This window comes from Ruditapes philippinarum, unplaced genomic scaffold, assembly GCF_026571515.1.
Source record: "Ruditapes philippinarum isolate M1 unplaced genomic scaffold, ASM2657151v2 ctg341_1_1_1_1, whole genome shotgun sequence".
Taxonomy (NCBI): domain Eukaryota; kingdom Metazoa; phylum Mollusca; class Bivalvia; order Venerida; family Veneridae; genus Ruditapes; species Ruditapes philippinarum.
The window spans coordinates 69,025-88,307 of NW_026862255.1; the positions used below are offsets into that span (position 1 = coordinate 69,025).

The 19,283-nt window shown below is 33.4% G+C and overlaps 2 protein-coding genes across 2 annotated transcripts; one reads left to right on the forward strand and one right to left on the reverse strand.

The window, feature by feature from the left end:
* Positions 1 to 1,276: 1,276 nt before the first annotated feature.
* On the forward strand, positions 1,277 to 17,595 carry LOC132718437 (uncharacterized). The gene is made up of 11 exons (XM_060702137.1): positions 1,277 to 1,460; positions 3,135 to 3,332; positions 10,615 to 10,730; positions 11,017 to 11,149; positions 11,928 to 12,062; positions 12,836 to 13,015; positions 13,770 to 13,877; positions 14,958 to 15,002; positions 15,249 to 15,326; positions 15,873 to 15,960; positions 16,651 to 17,595. The coding sequence occupies exons 1-11, from the start codon at positions 1,406 to 1,408 to the stop codon at positions 17,207 to 17,209; spliced, it is 1,695 nt and encodes a 564-aa protein (XP_060558120.1). The 5' UTR covers positions 1,277 to 1,405; the 3' UTR covers positions 17,210 to 17,595.
* Positions 3,403 to 7,983, reverse strand: LOC132718436 (uncharacterized). Its single transcript, XM_060702135.1, has 3 exons — positions 7,488 to 7,983; positions 6,569 to 6,730; positions 3,403 to 4,783 (listed from the first exon to the last, which is right to left on the reverse strand). Exons 1-3 carry the CDS (start codon positions 7,675 to 7,677, stop codon positions 4,626 to 4,628), a joined length of 510 nt encoding a protein of 169 aa, XP_060558118.1. The 5' UTR covers positions 7,678 to 7,983; the 3' UTR covers positions 3,403 to 4,625.
* Positions 17,596 to 19,283: the final 1,688 nt, after the last annotated feature.

Consider the following 19,283-nt stretch of genomic DNA (forward strand, 5'->3'; position numbering starts at 1 on the left):
TGTATTGCTCAACAACGACCAGCTTGTGATAAAATTAATTCACGATATTATTATAGTTTCTATGTTAATAATATACAAAAAAAACAACAATTTTCCTATGTGATAATCAAAATATGAACCACTTTAATACATTTACTGAAAAGTGGGGAAATGTAAACCTTTGTACCTTTATTTCCTGTGCCTACCCGGAAGTTTTATGCAGGCTTTAAAGCGACATGCCTCCAGTTTAAAAAAGATAAATCATTAAAAAATCAGAATGATAATATCTAAAGTTTACAGACAGTATAATTATTTACACTTCAAGTGCATAATAATTATATGTAATTTGCCAAATTACAACAAAGATTACTTATTTTATACAAATTTTAATCCATTACTACTGGAGTTAAAGCAACTGCTGCATTATTTGACAAGTCATAAGTAATTTTTGATAATATGTGTCTCAGGCTTGATTAAATCAATTAATTTGTTGTCTTGACAACAGTATTAGTAAATTTTCGTCGTCGTCAACAACAACAACAACAACAACAACAACAACAACAACATTTATTAAGCATTAAACACCTGAAAGGTGAATATAGCCAATGATTACAATTATTTACTGATGTGAACTTGAAATGAAGGTATACAAAAGACAAAACACAATAATTTTAAATTATACAATAATTTTTAATGAACACAAATCTGAGGCCGTGTCGCTATCAACATTCAATATCGTACACTAATAACGGGATTAAATTTGCGCTTTACTATTTTAAGTTAGTGTATTTTTTCATGAATCTTTATTATCTTTACTTATTATGGTAGTCATTTCGCCATAGGTCATGGGTTTGTGAATTCATTTTGATTCACTGAAGATAAAATCATGTTTTAATGTATCCCGTAATGTCACCGATATTTTATTTTCCCAATCCTAAAATATATTCGTCATGACCCAAGGAAATGATTAAATGAATATTATTATATATGAGCCGTGTCACGACAAAACCAACATAATGGTTTTGCGACCAGCATGGATCCAGACCAGCCTGCGCATCCGCGCAGTCTGATCAGGATTCATGCTGTTCGTTTACTAACGCTTTAAAAAGTAGAGGAACTGATAGCGAACAGCATGGGTTCTGACCAGACTGCGCGGATGCGCAGGCTGGTCTGGATCCATGCTGGTCGCAAACCCATTATGTTGGTTTTGTCATGACGCGGCTCATATTCAGATGAATGTTGCGTTAAAGGTGATTTTTTTTTACGAAATCAATATTTTCGTAGCTGGGTTTGGATACAGAGTGGAAAATAGATAAATAAATAAATAAATAAGAAAATATTCTGAAATTGATAAATAAGAGAATATTCTGAAATTTGTTAAGAGAATATTCTGAAATTAATAAAGAAGAGAATATTTTGAGAGACCATGATTCGCGTATTCGTTATTGTGGTATTCCTTCTCCATTTGAATGGATTAAAAGGTAAGTGGAGCCAATAATTACATGTATGTATACCGTTTTTTAATTCATGTCAATTTATGTCAAACGATAGGCTAAATCTAATTTAAAAATGTTTTTGTCACAATGTTACATTTTAATCATTTATCACAAAAATGAAAACAGATACAGTTGTAGATAAAACAAGAATGTTGCCAACCAATAAAACTACTCTACCGGAATTAAAGGGCATTGTCACACTAAATAGAACTAACTTTTAAACTATAAACAACAAGTTAGCTGAAATCAATATATTGTTGTTAATAATAAATATGAGTATGTTTAATAAAAAATATAATCAAGAACTAAAATATATTACAAATGGATGTAATTTTATACCGTAAACAAATAAATATGTCGGTCTTTCAATACAGACAACAAACTGCTGTTTGATCACTAAGACTTAAATACAGGTTTTTACAAGTTAAAAGTAACTGGAAGAAAACAATCTAAAGAATGACAAATTTTCAATATATTCTAAATGTATTTTAAAATGAGTACAATTTGTTTTTCAATATAAGGGGGAGAGTTACGGAACCTATTGTATACACTAAAGTCTTATCATTAATAAAGTTTTATAGCGTCATTCAGATGCGTCGATAGGTTCCAGAAATATTCAAGACAATGTAGATTTTAGGGAAACTTTCAAATTATATTAAGAATTTACCGAAAAGCGAACAATGCAGAGCATGATCACATGGCACAGAGCATGATCACATGGCACAGAGCATGATCACATGACACGAACGTGCCGGCTTATCTTGGTCTCCATTGGTAGAATCAGTTGCCGCTAGCAAGCTAAGGGTTAATAGATAATCTGAGATTAATAAAACAGTAAAACAAGTGTTTATATCTATTTATTTGTAATAATAAGTATCCAGTAGCATGTGTTTATATGGCTTGATGTGAGTTCTTATTCCATATAACTGTGGCGGAGTGGTTACTGTCGCCGACTTCAAATCACTCGTCGCACACGGCTGTAAGTCCGAATGTGAAGAAGCTAACAAGTAAACTTAAGGAAGGTCGGTGGTTCTACTCAGGTGCCCACTCGTGACTGAAAAAAATGCACGGAAATGCACCCGAAGTATTCATTCACATTAAAGCTAGAAAATTACCACATGATTAATAACGTGTCGTTGTGACTCTTGATCCAACTAACAAATAATTTAAAAATCAAGAAAATATTACGCATGAAGTCTCTTATGGACGAGCAAGAGAATAATTATTGGAGATATAAGATTAAATTATTCATGTGTTATCGCGTTATGTTTGTTTTTATTTTTATCTTATTTAGAAGACTATTTATTTATCGTTTTTCATTATTCATTAGAAGGATATTTAGAATAATGATGAAAAGAATTTTATTTCATTTCGTTAATCCAATTTGAAGATGAATACATGAGGCGCGTCACGACAAAACCAACATAATGTGTTTGCGACCAGCATGGATCCAGACTGGCCTGCGCATCCACGCAGTCTGATCAGGATCGATGCTGTTCGCTTACCAACCATATAACATGTAGAGAAACTGATAGCGAACAGCATGGATCCTGATCAGACTGCGCGGATGCGCAGGCTGGTCTGGATCCATGCTGGTCGCAAACGCACTATGTTGGTTTTGTCATGACGCGTCTCAAATGTTCCTGAATGCATTTACAGGTGATATGACGTATATACTTGGCAACGAAACTGCTACATGGAGAATGGCATCAACTGAGTGCACGTTAGCCACGCCCAGGATCAACTTCATTGGCGGAGAGATGATTGCGGAGGTATCAAATGCACCAATCAGAATGCGAGAAGGAGATGAGGCCTGGGTGGGGTATAGTTTAGAGCCTGTTATTCTACAATCCGTAGGTATGAGAATGATAAAAGTTTGCAAAAACAATTATGTTTAGTTTTAGCAAAATAAATGTGTCCTTTATATTTATTTTAATAGCTCAATCTTTCGAATATGATATGATTTTTACAAAACAAAATGCGGTACATAATTATGTCAAAAAGTCTGACAATACTGGCTAGTGCAATGACACTTCATTCACCCATTGAGATGTAAACATGTTGATAAGTATTTTTTAAGTTACGTCCTTCCTAAGGGTATTGAATAATCTTTATTGTAATGAGAAATTGTCACGACTGATCGGCCATAAACACTACAAATTCCCTTAAAGCTGTTGAATTATGCAAAACGTATGTTGGCTGTATTATAAAATATTTCTATTTACATAAAATAACGAAATGGAAACATAACATTTGCTTTTACTGTGTTATTATCATTTTGTTTATCAGTTAAAGTGTTGGTTTCTACGACGGTTTAATACAAATAGGTCATTATTGATTACTTTTTTTTTATCATAAATCATAATATTATAGTGAATGTTGGTGGTTCTACTCAGGTGCGCGCTCATGCCTAACATTATGTACGGAGGGGCAACTGAGATATTCATTAACCAGTAAAGCTGGAGCATTGTCAACATAAGACATTCACAGTGCTGTTGCGACGTAAAACCAAGGACAAAAAATAACTCGCGTAAAACCCAACAAAATAATCATAACGAATAACATCGATATTCAATACAAGGTGCAAGTGTTAGAGCATGTCCTATATAATTATCATCATACATGTAAGGAGTCGTATTTAATTGTCGTGCATGCTTTTTGAAATAAAACAAAAACAATTATATTTCCTATATAAATTGCTTGGCAATATTGACATGAGACTTATGTTTTTTCCGTAAGTTCCCGTAATTGACTTTTATTTATTTATGCACCGGTTTTTAATGATAAAATAGTTCTTGATGACGGTCCGGTGCCAGATTAGAAAGAACTGTGGAATTGTAATTGAGACGTTGCAAAACTAGACTCCTCGGCCAAGCATTCTTTTTTATTTAAGATTTTATTTTATTTTCTTGAAATAACATGTACATATGCATGTACCTAACACCTTGTCATTGATTTAAGTGTTATGCTAGTAGTTTTAAGTTATATGTACATATTAAAGTACCACTGTACCATATACATGTATTAATATCCATATAATTTACTTCGGAATTGGATTATTTCCGATTTAAAGGGTCATTGAATCCTCAAATATCCCGGGTTCATATTGCCAAACAATTCCAACACTTCTATCACATATATTTGATGTAGTCAATTTTTCATAAGATACTTTTCACTGAAAAATAAAACGCTTGCCGCCCATGAAAAAATCCATCCAATCACCGTCAAGCCAAATGTCATGTGATAGTCATATTCGTGCTTATGGAGCGTCCATGCATAATAGGCAAAGGCAATGAAAAGGGAAACACCTGAAATAAACGAATGTCTAACTAATTGACATAAATCATTTAAAAAAGATTTCGTCTAACTGAAGCCATGTAAACTTTTCAAAATACATTTTCAACCGTGTTTTAATAAGTAGGTAGATAGTATGCTGTGAAAAGAGATGTAATTGTATTGTACAAATAAAAACCCTGCTTATACGTGCACCTTACCAAAATTTGTAACATTTGCAGAAATCAAACATTTCGGTCCTTTTGGATTAGGACTTTATTCTGGTGATCAGTGAGGCGTTTCAAATGCAGTTGAAAGGTCCGACCCATGACAACGTATGATATATAACAAGGTCTAGATTTCGCAGATGTTAATGTTTGATATGAAAAAAAAAATGTCTGATTAATCTTGAAAGAAAAGTAACACCCTTTATCGTAGAGAATACTGTGCTTTCTTTTTCTAAAAATCATCGGATATACACGGTGAATAATAAGTAGACTGAATTATGCATAAGAGCCCACACGCGAGACTGTTTCCGAATAAACGCTTGTGGAAGTGTTTATAGCTATTGTTAAATTCAAATTTGCTTCAAAACTTCAATTCGAAATGAGATTAAAACTTTACAAACATTTTTCTAAAATGTCCCTGAGGAAAAGGACTCGTCAAAGTTTGACGAATAATTACAAGTTCAAATCATATACATGTTAGATATCCTAACTGTTTTTGAACATGAAATAACACCGTAAACATGTTTTACCAATTAACAAGGTATAAATTAATAAATTTAATGCATCTGTAGTTTGAAAATGGTACAAGTCTTTAATGAAAACAAGAATGTCAAAATGTCACATAGGCCCCCCTCGCTTGTACCTTTAATGGGAAGTAAGAGTAAGTGACAATTATGAAAGTCACAGAGAAAATGATTATGTAAGGTTTTCTTTTATGAATGATAAAAAAGTACACACTTATATTTTAAAAATAGTAGGTTTACAACACCTGTATAGTCATTTCTAATGCTATATGGTACAAAACAAGGTGAATATGACCTTGACCTTTAGACCCCTGCTCCCAAAATCTATAAGTGTCATTTTTTGGCCGAGGCCAATGCAGCTGTAAAGTTGAGGGCCAATGATCAACGGGTTGATGAGTTATTGGTCGGAAACCGTTTTTACAGACAAGGCAATTTGATTTGACCTCACAGCCCTTGACCTCAAAATCAATTGTGGTCATTTACTGGCCAAGACCAATGCACATGTGAAGTTTTAGGGCAAAGGTCCCATTGGTCGTCGACTTATAAAAAATTCTTTGATGTAGAATGTCAAATTTGCAAAAATAGGGTCTTTGATCTACAGTATTTGATTTGCGTTTTGAAACTTCGACCATGAATGCGCATTCTTTAATTGGTTTTCGCCGGTGTGGTGCGTGGGAGATTCATTATATCATTTTTAGACAATATCTTTTTAACAGTGTTGCATTGCTTTGGCAAAATATACTTCGTGCTAAGCGCCACCCTTAAACATTTCTTGAAATTAAGTTTTTATCAACTCATGCAATTTTGTCTATTTATGAATATTAATCGCCAATATTCCACAATACCAACGGTAATTGAATGTTATCATATTTTTTAGGGCTTTTTCACATTGCCGATGGCTCAAGGACCGTTAGCAATTCATGTGCATAGTACAAAGACATGCGTCACGGTTCTTTGGTTACCATGGCTTATGCCAATGTACTCAAAACACATATTACTAGTGAAACACCACAATATGAGATATTACAACTGAATTGTTAGATTTTATTTCTAAAGAATAATCTCTTACCTGCGAAGAAAGCAAAACAACTTGCCATATAGCCAAATCTTTTCTTATTTTTCATGGTAGTAACACTCAAGACGGCACAGACGAACGAACTAATTAGAAATGCAATTGCGATATAAATTGTATACCGCACGACCTTTAGATCTGCTTGTCTTTCATCTTCAACTAAAACAAAATTGCACAATTTGATAGCATTAATAATAATAATAATAATAATAATAATAAGAATAAATAGCATGTATAAAACTTACTCAGTGATGTTTAACGTCACCGATCCCTCTTTTTGTTTGTTTGGTTGATTATTCCATAGGAACGGAAGTAATGTTTTGCGCATGCACATTTAGCGAAGGGCAAAAGGTAAAATCGAGATTCAAGATTCCTGTGAAGACACGGACCGAATTCCAGGCTATATTAAAATCTAAGATGTTGTGCTCAAGCATTTGAAAATTATTAAAAGAATACTTCTTTGGCTATTCATACATCGATACCAATCAGACCTATGATGTATTTTTAAAGTAAATTCAACTTCAAATGCGATATTTTTTTTCCTTATTTTGTTCGACATGATATTTTTTAGTCGTTTCTTTTTTTATATAAATTCTATGAAAAAAGATCTGAGTTATGTTACTATGTATGACGGAATAAAAAGGGTGAAATTAAAAAAAATCGTTATGTTTTCTACATCTTTTTAAGGCAGCCTTGGTTGCAACACTATAAAGAATCTTTTGCTTTCATTTTTGTTACAAGCTAAATTTAATTTGTAAACGTGCAGTTGTCTACGAACTTCATCTTTTTTGTCCTAAGCCGATTGCGCATGCGTGAGAAATGAAAACATGTACATATGCCAATTTTGAATAGCAATAGGGCGCGTGATAAAAGGGTTTATTTTCAATGAAGAACAAAATCCAAATGTAAAACTTACCAAAATCGTCCAAGACTCTGCATGATTCAGAAATCCCGCGCTTTGCCACGCATACTTCAAATAAACCTGTTTTAATTGTCGTTGTTGAGTCATCATAAACTTGCCATAGATTTATCGTCAACGCGCATGCGCTAAATATAAGATTCACAAGACACAGTGCAAGCCCAACACAACTTAAAATGTACTTCATTATTTTTTAAAAATGAATTTTTTAAAATCTTAATTGAAATTTTGTCGTCAAGCAGTGTCTATAAACCGACACGACATTCCGAAACAATTGCGATGTTGCATTTATATCAAAATTTGATATTCAAGCGTTTCACATAACACATCAATCCTGGAAATACACGCGCATGTAAAAGTACGCAATAGTTATAAAACAGAATTTAATCATTTAGATTTCAGAACCTAAAATTCAATGACAAGTTACCAGTTTATATTACCCACTTGAAAGTCGGTTTCCGTCAATAATTGATAGGCAAATAAAACTGAATTATTGTCGCCGAAGCCGACTAAAATTATAACGACAATTGATTTGTTTTCAATCATTTTATAGACAAGATAAAAATAGATTTAAAAGCAAACACATTGTGTTTGTTTCCAGTGGCACAATATGATTAAATATTACATCAATAATTCAAAACACCACATCAGACATTCTATACGAGGTATTGTCAAAAAGTTTCCGGACAGGGTCGATATTCAAATAATCTGACACTCATTTACCTTGACACTTCATATGGTGTAAATTTCTGTTGATAAATTTATTTTACTCGCCAAATTTTCTCCTTTGAAACAAGAAGAAAGAGGCATTCATTAGGCGCCTATAAAATCATCTAATGAAGACTCATACTAGTATTTTCTTTTATGTATCTACCAGATCAAGCGAATATAACTGGCAAGACTAACTTGTTTGGTATGAGGTAAAACACAACACATAGGTTGAATGAAATAGGGCATTTATTGAATGCCCTAAATGACAAATGTTACATAATAACAAACATGGCATGTACATATTTATATCGAAAAGACCAAACTTGGTGGTAAAAACGCAAAATGGAGCAGGTGTCATTTGACGTCCCAAAGTGCCCCTTATACACTTCCATACATGTGTAATAATAAGCCTCATTATTAAACGTTTGTTTCCATAGTTTAAATGCTTATAGCATTTAAAAGAGTAACACTTATCTTCCCTGATATAAGTTTTAGCCCGACTATTCGATAAGAATAAGTAGACCTTATGTAGTCACCCGAGCGTCGGCGTCAGTGTTTGCGTCGGCGTAAGGTTCCACTTATGTTAAAGTTTTTGTAACACCTCAAATATTTTCAAAGTCCATTTACATATGACTTTGAAAATTTTCACACTTGTTTACCATCATGACCCTAACCTGTAGACAGGAGGAGGTCACTCTATCAAGCATTTTGACAGAATTATGCCCCTTTTTCTACATAGAGGTTATACCTCAAATATTTTCAAAGTCTATTGACATAATATTATAGCTTTGAAACTGCACACTTGCTCACCATCATGACTCCAACCTGCAAACAGGAGGAGGTAACTGTATCAAGTATTTTGACAGAATTATGCCCCTTTATGACTTAGAATTTACGTTAAAGTTTTCTAATACCTCAAATATTTTCAAAGAACATTGACATATGGCATTGAAACTTTCCACACTTGTTCACAATCATGACCCCAACCTGTAGACAGGAGGAGGTAACTGTATCAAGCATTTTAACAGAATTATGCCCCTTTTTCGACTTAGAATTTACGTTAAAGTTTTGTAATACCTCAAATATTTTCAAAGAACATTTACATATGACATTGAAAATTTTCACATTTGTTCACCATCATGACCCCAACCTGTAGACAGGAGGAGGTAACTGTATATTAAAGCATTTTGACAGAACAATTATCTTTTTCGTTAAAATTCGTAATTTTCGTTAAAAGTTTTTGTAATACCTCAAATATTTTCAAAGTCCAATGACATATGGCTTTGAAACAAGTTTAAATTTTATACTTTTCTTTGAGAGCATAATAGGACTCTCTCCAATGACTGTAACTGAAACATGGATTTAAAGAAAATTTTTGCCCTTTTGTTAACTTAGAATATTTTACATTATCAAGGCCTTTTTTACTATGAAGCACTAAGAATAGTCGAGCGTTGCTGTCCAACCGAAAGCTCTTGTTTATATCAATTGCCGCGCCGTTAGTGTCGATCTTTAGTAACAGTACGTAAGTCACCAGGTACATGTATTGTTTTCAATTCTACCTTTATACATGTACTTTGTAAGGATCTGACATTCTAGCATAATTCTGAAATGTACTTACAACAGAACTTATAATGAAATCCAAGTGACATGGTGAAATCCTATAGCTTCATATATTGTTGACTTCTACAAGATAAAGATTCACTTACCGGATTGATCTGAAGGAACACTGTATTGACACTAATTGACTTTGCAATTTAAGCTGATAGAAATGTTAAACTTACTTTATTGTATAAACTGATTTTCTCTTTACATTTTCTGTGTAGCAGACGTCCAATGAGAGACATCTTTGAAATCTGTCACTTCATATTTTATATTGAAGATTTCTTATTGTCAATATCAATTTCAGTCAAATTCAATTCAAAAACGTAATTAATGTAAAGTTTATGATTGATTAAGGTCAGAAATCCTTAAGTATTCACTACATGTTTTTGTATATTAATGATTTTCGTATGTAGATTTTATATGAGATTTCAATATGGCCGACATTGAAATCCAAGATTTCAGATTCAGAAATCCGGCCGTCTGTCTATTGGACGATTTCCGGATTTCTGTTGTTTCATTGGTGGAATTCAAACATCGAACCTTATAAAAGTCGGAATCCAACCAATGTTGTCACTTCGGTCTTGACCTCCAAGTAATAGAAATAAAGTTGTAAAACCGCCAAAGTTCAAATACAGTAAACATCTTACAAACGACATTGTTATCCAAACTTGTAAGTTGGTGTGTATTTCTATCCAGTATTATTAACTCACTAGACACTGTTGTTGCCGAAATACTTGTTATAAACTTAGAAAACTGTATAAGAATTGTACTTATTTTCCCCATCCTGCCATACGTTTACAACTTGTTTCAGGTTGCATGGCGTTTGACATAAGCAAGGAACCAGATCTTGCCAGATACTTCGAAACCGGAGCTGACCCGGGTCGGTGCTTCTCAGCATGCCGTGAAGTTGGGTACATTGGTTTGATGGTAAAGTGAAAACTTTCAATTTATTATCAATCAAAATTCTTTATCATCCAGAGGTGCAAGTCGCATTGATTTGACCTTGTTCAAACTTGTTATTATTGCAATATACATATATTAAAAACAACAACAAAAACTTTTTGTTAAATTGTTTGTTAGAAACATCGAGAATCATTTTCTTTATTTTCTTTATTTAAATCAAGAATCATTTTCTTTATTTTACTTATTTAAATCATCCACAAGTAGCAACACTGCTAACGTTTGATCTGTTTCACCATTTTCTTTCCGATAGGACACGAGGTGTTTTTGCCTCCGGAAGTTACTTATGGAGAGCATATTTGAAACTGAATGCACCATGGCCTGCTCTGGTATAAGTAACCAAGCCGTTTGTGGTGGCAAGAATTTTGTTTCTATTTATAAACAAGGTAAACTATCACACTTCTTTAAATATTTTATATCATGAAAGTCCAATAGAGATTATACATAAATCAAATATACAAAATTCAACTCGGGACACTGGGTTTGATATATATTTATTTTTGCATATAATTTCTAAAAAGGGCACGCAACAGTTATTGTGATGTAACATACTTTACAACCCATGGCTTTGAAATGTCGTTAAACAGTAAGGAGAATATACAAAGTCCCGCGTTTTTAATTTAATTAGTCACAAACTAAATTAGATAGTTCTCGATTGTTTTCAATAGTTACTGCCCCCGCCCCCTCCCCCCTTGCCTTGCCAAACGTGTTCATCAATATTCTATTTAATAAAAAGCAATATAACGGTTGGTTTAGGTAACCTGACCTATTAGCAAAAACGATCAACACGTTAGTTGTTCAATTTTATAAGAATTCCTACCGGATTTCATAGATGATATTATGATCTATTTGAATGGAAAGTATATAATATAAAAATTGTGTGTTCGAACCAATTGCCACAGCCATGTGTCCACAATATGCCACAGCCATGTGTTCTCAATATGCCAGTCATGTGTTCTCAATATTCCCAGCCATGTGTCCTCAATATTTTGCAGCCATACGTCCTCCATACAACACAATCATAATTAATTCTGATCAACTCAGAAATCGAATATTTTTGGCAAATTTAGTGACACTACCGTGGCTTACCATACTGTCCTTTGAGGAGCAAAACGTCCATATAGAACATTTAAGAATGAAGTTATCTAATTTTACGAATTTCAGCTGAAAACATTACGGCCTCAGAAGTTCAAGACTACAACAAAATGCTTAGCGGAAACTGTATCATCTATGATAAAAATGTGAACACATATTATACAAAATTGTGCTCTATCTCTAAGCGGATTGGCTGCCAAGATAGTAAGACATTGTTTATTAAAAAGATTATAACAAAAACTCCAGTCAATGCGAACTTGTAGATGTTTTCATTAAACATTATTTTCTTATATTTATATAATGGAAAAGTCACATGATTCTGATTGGGGTCACGTGATTTTCAAATAACGTGGCTCCATGTATCACTTAATGCATATTTACAAGCATCCTCGTTGACCAATGCATACTCGTTACTGATAATTATATTCGAATGAAGTTCAGTGAAATCACTATCCGTTGGGTCCGAAACGATGATTTCCATGAGAGACGCACCAGACTTCTTGAAGCATTCTCATAAGAATCACTGGCATTCGAGCCAAAGGCGACACGATGTAGACTTTTACAAGAAATCCAGAGTTCCTAAACAAAAAGAGCAATCGATTATTCTTTTAGAAATTTTATTGTCGACCATTTCGTTCATGGAATATCTAATCTACATGTTTTTAAAAAATGCTATTTGAACCTTTCTCTTAATGGTTATATTGCAAACCACGAAACATAGCGAATAATACCTATTTTTTTCCGTTCGATCCCGAAATATCACGATCCATACCGTACATTATATCAATATTTGCACGCCGGGATGGACTCTTTAATTGAATCAAATACTCGAAGACAGGTCAATATCAGTGTTTGAAAAAAAAAAACAACAACAATAAAAAACAACAGCACTTCTTCATGTTCACAAACTTAATATCAATATAGTTTTGTGTGTACATTGTATTTTCTTGTTGTTGTACGTAAATTATTCGTTTCAGATTTTGGTGACCCGATAAACATTGGTTCGAGGACAGTTACGTGGCTACAAATGACCCGGTTTTGCTATAGCCAGAAATTATTTACTTATGCCCATAATGGAGTGTTAGCAGACAATGGGACTTACCTCACAATGTGGACCGGCATGATAAAAGCAAACAAACTAACAAAGACTCGCCAATGTAAGTATAAAACTTAAAATGAAAATAAAGATCCTCTGAATAGCTTGATGTGAACTTCACACATCTTGAATAGCTTGTTAATAATTGTTACACTTCTTGCCGTTGGTTTTTTAGTTTATAGTTAGATGCATGATTTATTATAGTTTGAATGAGTTGGAAGCTATAAGTTTATTGAAACACTGTCCAATGCGCTCCTGCATCTAACCATAATTAAGCAATAATAATAGACATACTGTTCCGTTCCTGGAACCAACCAGTATTAAGCAGTAAGTGTTAAGTTTTTTGCTCAAGGAATCAAAGGCTGGCCCCTGACAGGGTTTTAACCCACTCGGGTAGCGATTATTTATTACTAGTCAAAAGCGTGGGATACTGCGGTGTTCATCGTCCGTCGTCATGCGTCAACATACATCCCCTTCTCTGAAACCGCTGGACTTCGCCAATTTTTTTTCATTGCCTCACAAAAGTGAATTATGTCAACAATATGCTAGAAATCCCAACACTAATTTTCTATGTAGCAGTTTTTTTATTTTCTTTTTGCTGCATATGATTAAGAAATTATTCGATAATGAAATACGTTCTTTTGAAATAAATGTTTTGCAAACATTTATGTACATTTGTGCTCGAAATATCTATACGAAAATGTTGTTTCTATAAGGTTGGACTATAATTATGCTATAAAACAGTATACCTCTAAATATTCTGTATACTGAATGATAAATTTCGTTTACGATTTCTTTGTGTTCTTTTATTCTAGGGAAAAACGATCAACTAACGTTTGCCTATATGAAAGTGGAAAGTAGTTACTTCAAATTGCATTTTTCTACTTTGGCGTACTTGCCGAAAAGGTTTCTGTGTCAAATTGGTGAGTGAGATATAAGGATTTTAAAGGATACATTTGCTATAAACTTAGTTAATTGTTCACTTACAACCTTCCTCCAGAATACTGGTTATATCAAGGTCAGGTCTGTTGCATATTTGGTGTCAGGAGGGTGGTTGCGTGGCAGGCAAAGTGGTAAAAAAACGCTGAACCTAAATCGAATCCCGCCGCTGATATTGGATTTTGTTTCATATAAGAAAGCTATTGCACTTACGACATATGTCAAATCTTCAACGGCTGTCCTACTCAAGTGCCCACTTACGACATATTTTGCTGTTCTACTCAAGTGCCCACTTACGACATATTTTGCTGTTCTACTCAAATGCTCACTTACGGCATATGTCACAGTCTGTCACGGCTGTTCTTCTCAAGTGCTCACAAACGACATGTCACAGTCTTCTTCGGCTGTTCTACTCAAGTGCTCACTTACGTCATATTTTGCTTATAAGTACTCACGACATATGTCACAGTCTTCCAGGGTTGTTCTACTCAAGTGCCCACTTATGACATATTTTGCTTTTCTACTCAAGTTCTCACTTGCGACATATGTCACAGTCTTCCACGGTTGTTGTACTCAAGTGCCAACTTACGTCATATTTCACACTCTTCCGTGGTTGTTCTCCTCAAGTGCACACTTACGTCATATTTCGTTTCACGGTTGTTTTACGGAAGTGCCTACTTACGTCATATTTCACAGTGTTCCACGGTTGTTCTACTCAAGTGCACACTTACGTCAAGTAATTTGTTTCACGGTTGTTCTGCTCAAGTGCCCACTAACGCTTATATTTCACAGTGTTCCACGGTTGTTCTACTCAAGTGATCATTTACAACATATGTCAGTTTTCCGTTAAGCAAAATAATTAAGATTCCTAGCAAAGAATTCTTTATTTAAAAGAAGAAAAATTGGAATTCAGTTGTATAGGAACGATGATATTGTATTTAAAATGGCGATCTTACAATTTTTAGTATTAGAATATGTCTATTTTTATGATTATTTGAGTTTAAACTATTTGTGGAGATTCCTTTTGTTTCAATTTTGATCACATAATTTTATTTAATTTCAAGGTGGAACCACGCCATCCACAACAACGCTAGACCCTACTCCTGAAGGTACTACTTTACAACAAATATGTAATGTTTCTAATGCAGATTTCTGTGATGATATTGATTGCATGTAATTGATTATGCAGTTCATGAAATTTTGATTATTTTTACTTTCATCTATTGACGCTTCGTCTAATATTCTTGCTTAAATTGTCAAAAGCATAATGTGTCTATTTGCCACAGATCGATTGTGCACATACATCTATCGCTCTAAGGACTATATAAACTTTACCAAAGTCTTTCTTTTTTCAGTTGAACCGGAAGCGGAAACAAAAGTAACTTCTGAACCGGAACCGGAACCTGTTGCCGAGGGATCAGTGTCGAACTTACGTAATTATCTCGATACGATAAGAACCAAATATTTCTTAATTATGTTAAAATAATGCACCGTGGGAAGGGCGAGAGTTATCTGGGGGAGATATGCAGGTTTTTACCTTTCGTATGTGTCGGTCAGATCGGGGATTTTGTGTTGGCGCCAAAAACGGCTTGGGTTATGTTAAGGTTGCAGTGCGGAAGAAATTGTACAAAGTGACTGTCCGAAGGAGGCGTCCTTTGCAAGCTGATTTCTTTAACTGTCAAATTCCTTATATTCTCCTGGTGTTTGACGGCATTGTTACAGTTAATTGTTACAGAAATTAAGGCACTGGTTTATCTTTGTCTCATCAATAGATGCAAAATTGTAATAATTTAGTAGTCTCTTTTAACAATATGAAAAGTAGGTTTAATATATAAATTTTGTATGATACTTTTTTCCCTTTTATGTATTTTTTATTCGTGACGTTTTCTTGAATTCTGCTCATATATAGCATTTACATAGCATTAAAATATATTCTTCTCTTTTTTTCTATTATAATATTCTATATTTTATAATTTCAGTACCAGTTTATATCATTGTTCCCCTGGTGATCATTGCTCTAGCTATATTGCTGATTTTCCTTGTAATACGGTGGAGAAGGAAGAAAAGGTCAAGTATCACTCTTCTACATATGCCATCTCCCTACTAACCATTACAATTATCTCCCCTTTACTCATAACAATCATCTCCTTTTTAAACATTTCAATTATCTCCATTTTGCCCATTACAATGATCTCCCTACTAACCATGTCGATTATTTACCTTTCACCCATTACATTTATATCTTTCCTCTAACTATTCCAATTATCTCCCGTTTGCTCATTACAATTATCTCTCTTCTAATAATTTCTGTTTCCACCTTTTACAAATTACAATTACATGTATCTTTACAATTATTTCCCTTCCAACTATTTCAATTATCTCCCTTTTACTCATTACAATTATCTCTCTTCTATCCACTTCTTTCAACTATACCCTTTCAAACCATTTCAATTATCTCCATTCAGTCAATAACAATTACCTCCCTTCTAACTAGAACTACATTCCTGTAGCTTCATCATTAAAATGTAAAATTAAGCGAAATATTACTACATGTATATTAATTGGAGAATATGCTTAAGCGTGTCCTATTGAATTTAATATTGAATCATGTAACACTAGTGTGAAGCAAACTAAGATTGTTTTATACGTCTTCTACATACATGAAATACTAACATGGTATATCTTCCAAGCACAATTCTATAAATGAAACATAAACTGTTTGAAGTTTTCTTATTCCTAATACCTTACCATTTTCAGGAATGACCAATTGAAATCTAATTCTTTAATGAAAGGCTCAAACGAGGAAGCAGGAGCGAACGAAAGAAACAGGCCAGTAACGGAGAAATCTCGTCTGTCACGCGAGAATGTTGGAATGTATGATATTATGCAAAACGACGGTAATCCTCCTACCGAGAATGGCCAGCAAACCACAGAGCAAAAGCCAATGAAAAGACCGTTAAATCCGAATTACTCCAATAACCTGCTTGCAACGCTCCCTCTTGATGATGTTTCTGTAGATAACAATGACGAGACGGAAGCTGTTTCTACTGCTAATGCTTTTACAGTCGGAAAACCTGATAACGAGTATGCACGGATAAATAAGGGCCGCAAAGTTCCTCCACCAAAAGTCCCCGGTGATGGACAAACGTATGATAAGGTGGGCAATGAGAAGAAAGTGGATGATGAGTCGCAGAAAGATCCGAACTATGACAAATTGAAATTGGAAACGGAAGGCGACGACATGTATGACACAACTGTCAAACCAAAAACTGACCGAACCACTGATAGGTTTTATGATGGATTATCCAAGATTTAGAGAGAAAAAAATCAATCAAAACACCTTGGATGGTCCAGAATTTTAATTATAGCTTTCAAATTGAAAGTCAGTTCAGATCAGAGTTTCTGATCAAAATATTTTCAAAGATACAGATTTGCAATGTTACATTTCAGATTGAATTCATTTGAAATTGGTGATTCTGGATATATGGTTTAAGATAACGCAGATCCTTTTATTGCATCGATTGTGTGTATATAATGTACATGTATAATAACGCAGATCCTTTTATTGCATCGATTGTGTGTATATAATGTACATGTATATAATATTATCATGAGTGTTTTTAAAGTTTATTTTTAATTTACCTAATCGCAACATTGTTTTTATATATCATTAATGATCTTTCTGCTCATAATCTATCATAAAAATAATCATACATGTATATCTTTGACTTCTTATCTTTTACAAACTGAGAAACAACTTTTTTCAGTGATTTATTGGTAGTGTAACGTGTTCAGAATTGCTAATCAGAAACTTGAAAAAAACGTATTCCAAAGTTTTTATATCAATATTTAGCAAGAGTGACATTACATATTGGACAGAGTCTAAAGGGTCATTGTGCATGATATGGGTCATTAATATTTTCTTTATTGCCATAAAATATGTAATCTTGAGCACTGAGAATTTTACTATCTATATATAAAAGAATACTAAGTATTTAAAAGAAAACACACAACTAAAATAGGATAATGAGTTTGACTTTTGGGCAATAGGTCTTAATGATGGGCGTTACAAAATTTGGTACTGTGACTTTGAAAAAGAAAACGTTTGTTTTAAAGATTTAATGTATAGATGTACATAAATGCCAAACATCACTCAAACGAATTAAAAAAGTAAATATAAGTACATGGTGGATTGGCAATGGGACACATACATATATTTCTGATTTTTTTTGACAAACGCGTGCACCGTTGCTATTTTTTAATACAATGCTAATAACAAAAGTCACTGACAGTGGGGTCAGAGAATTTGATCTAAAGCATGTTTAAAAAGTACTTTTATCAAGTTTGCTTCTTCATCTACCGTAGACAACATGGATTTTTCTAGTTTTACTTCAAATTTACAGATTTTCTTTCTATGTCGCAAAATATTGGTACATCGTGTACTATTTACTAGTATATATGTCAAGCAATTCAACGTGTCTGTAATAAATTGAAATTAGTTTTATCATATTTTATTGTGCGTTTTTCTTTTCTTTCTATACAAAAACAGATACAATGTCACACGCATACATAAGACAAAACATTAACAATTACATTACAATATTTACATGAATGTTGTAGTTGTTTATAAAAAGCAAAAGGGTCGGACCACAAGTTTTAACAACATAAGAGAGTTTGCCCTTCCCACTTGAATTTAATTTGAATTTATAAAAACATGTACATGCACTACTTGGATCAATTTTAATGGTAGCACAACTGGTGTATAGCATTAGAGCTTGCTTTTGTAGAGGACAACAGGATGATCTTACATACCAAATATCTCAGCTGTTACTATTGTTGAACAACCCATCTTAACTTCTCAAGATTTTGAAAAAAAAATAATTATTTAAAATCTATTTACGTGACTTAAATTTTTCTGTTTGCATTACAGGCAAATCGGATAAAGGATATAATCAGGTAGATTAGCACTAAAAATGCATTATCACCTGTTCTGGTATTTTTTCTGAATGATTATTAATCTCGATTTCATGTTATAAAATTTCTTTTGTTTTTAAAAACTATTTCAACAGCAAATAAGTTGACTTTTCATTTGCTAATAGATATATTACCACATCTTTTCAAAAAATGATCTCAGTGTCAGGTCCGTGAACGTAAATTCTTAAACAAGTATCTTTTTCATGGCCTTTTATGGCATTCTTCGCCACAATTCTATAAATTTAAGTCATCTTTTCTATATTTGTTAAAAGCTATTTTATATAATTTTCTACCGTTTACCTTTAACTAACTCGGAATTGTCTGTGAACTTCTACTATATTTCTATGTAGGGCGAAGCATTTTTTGCCTTACGCAGATTGCGCATGCGCGAGAAAATTCTAATTCTGGTCTATTTT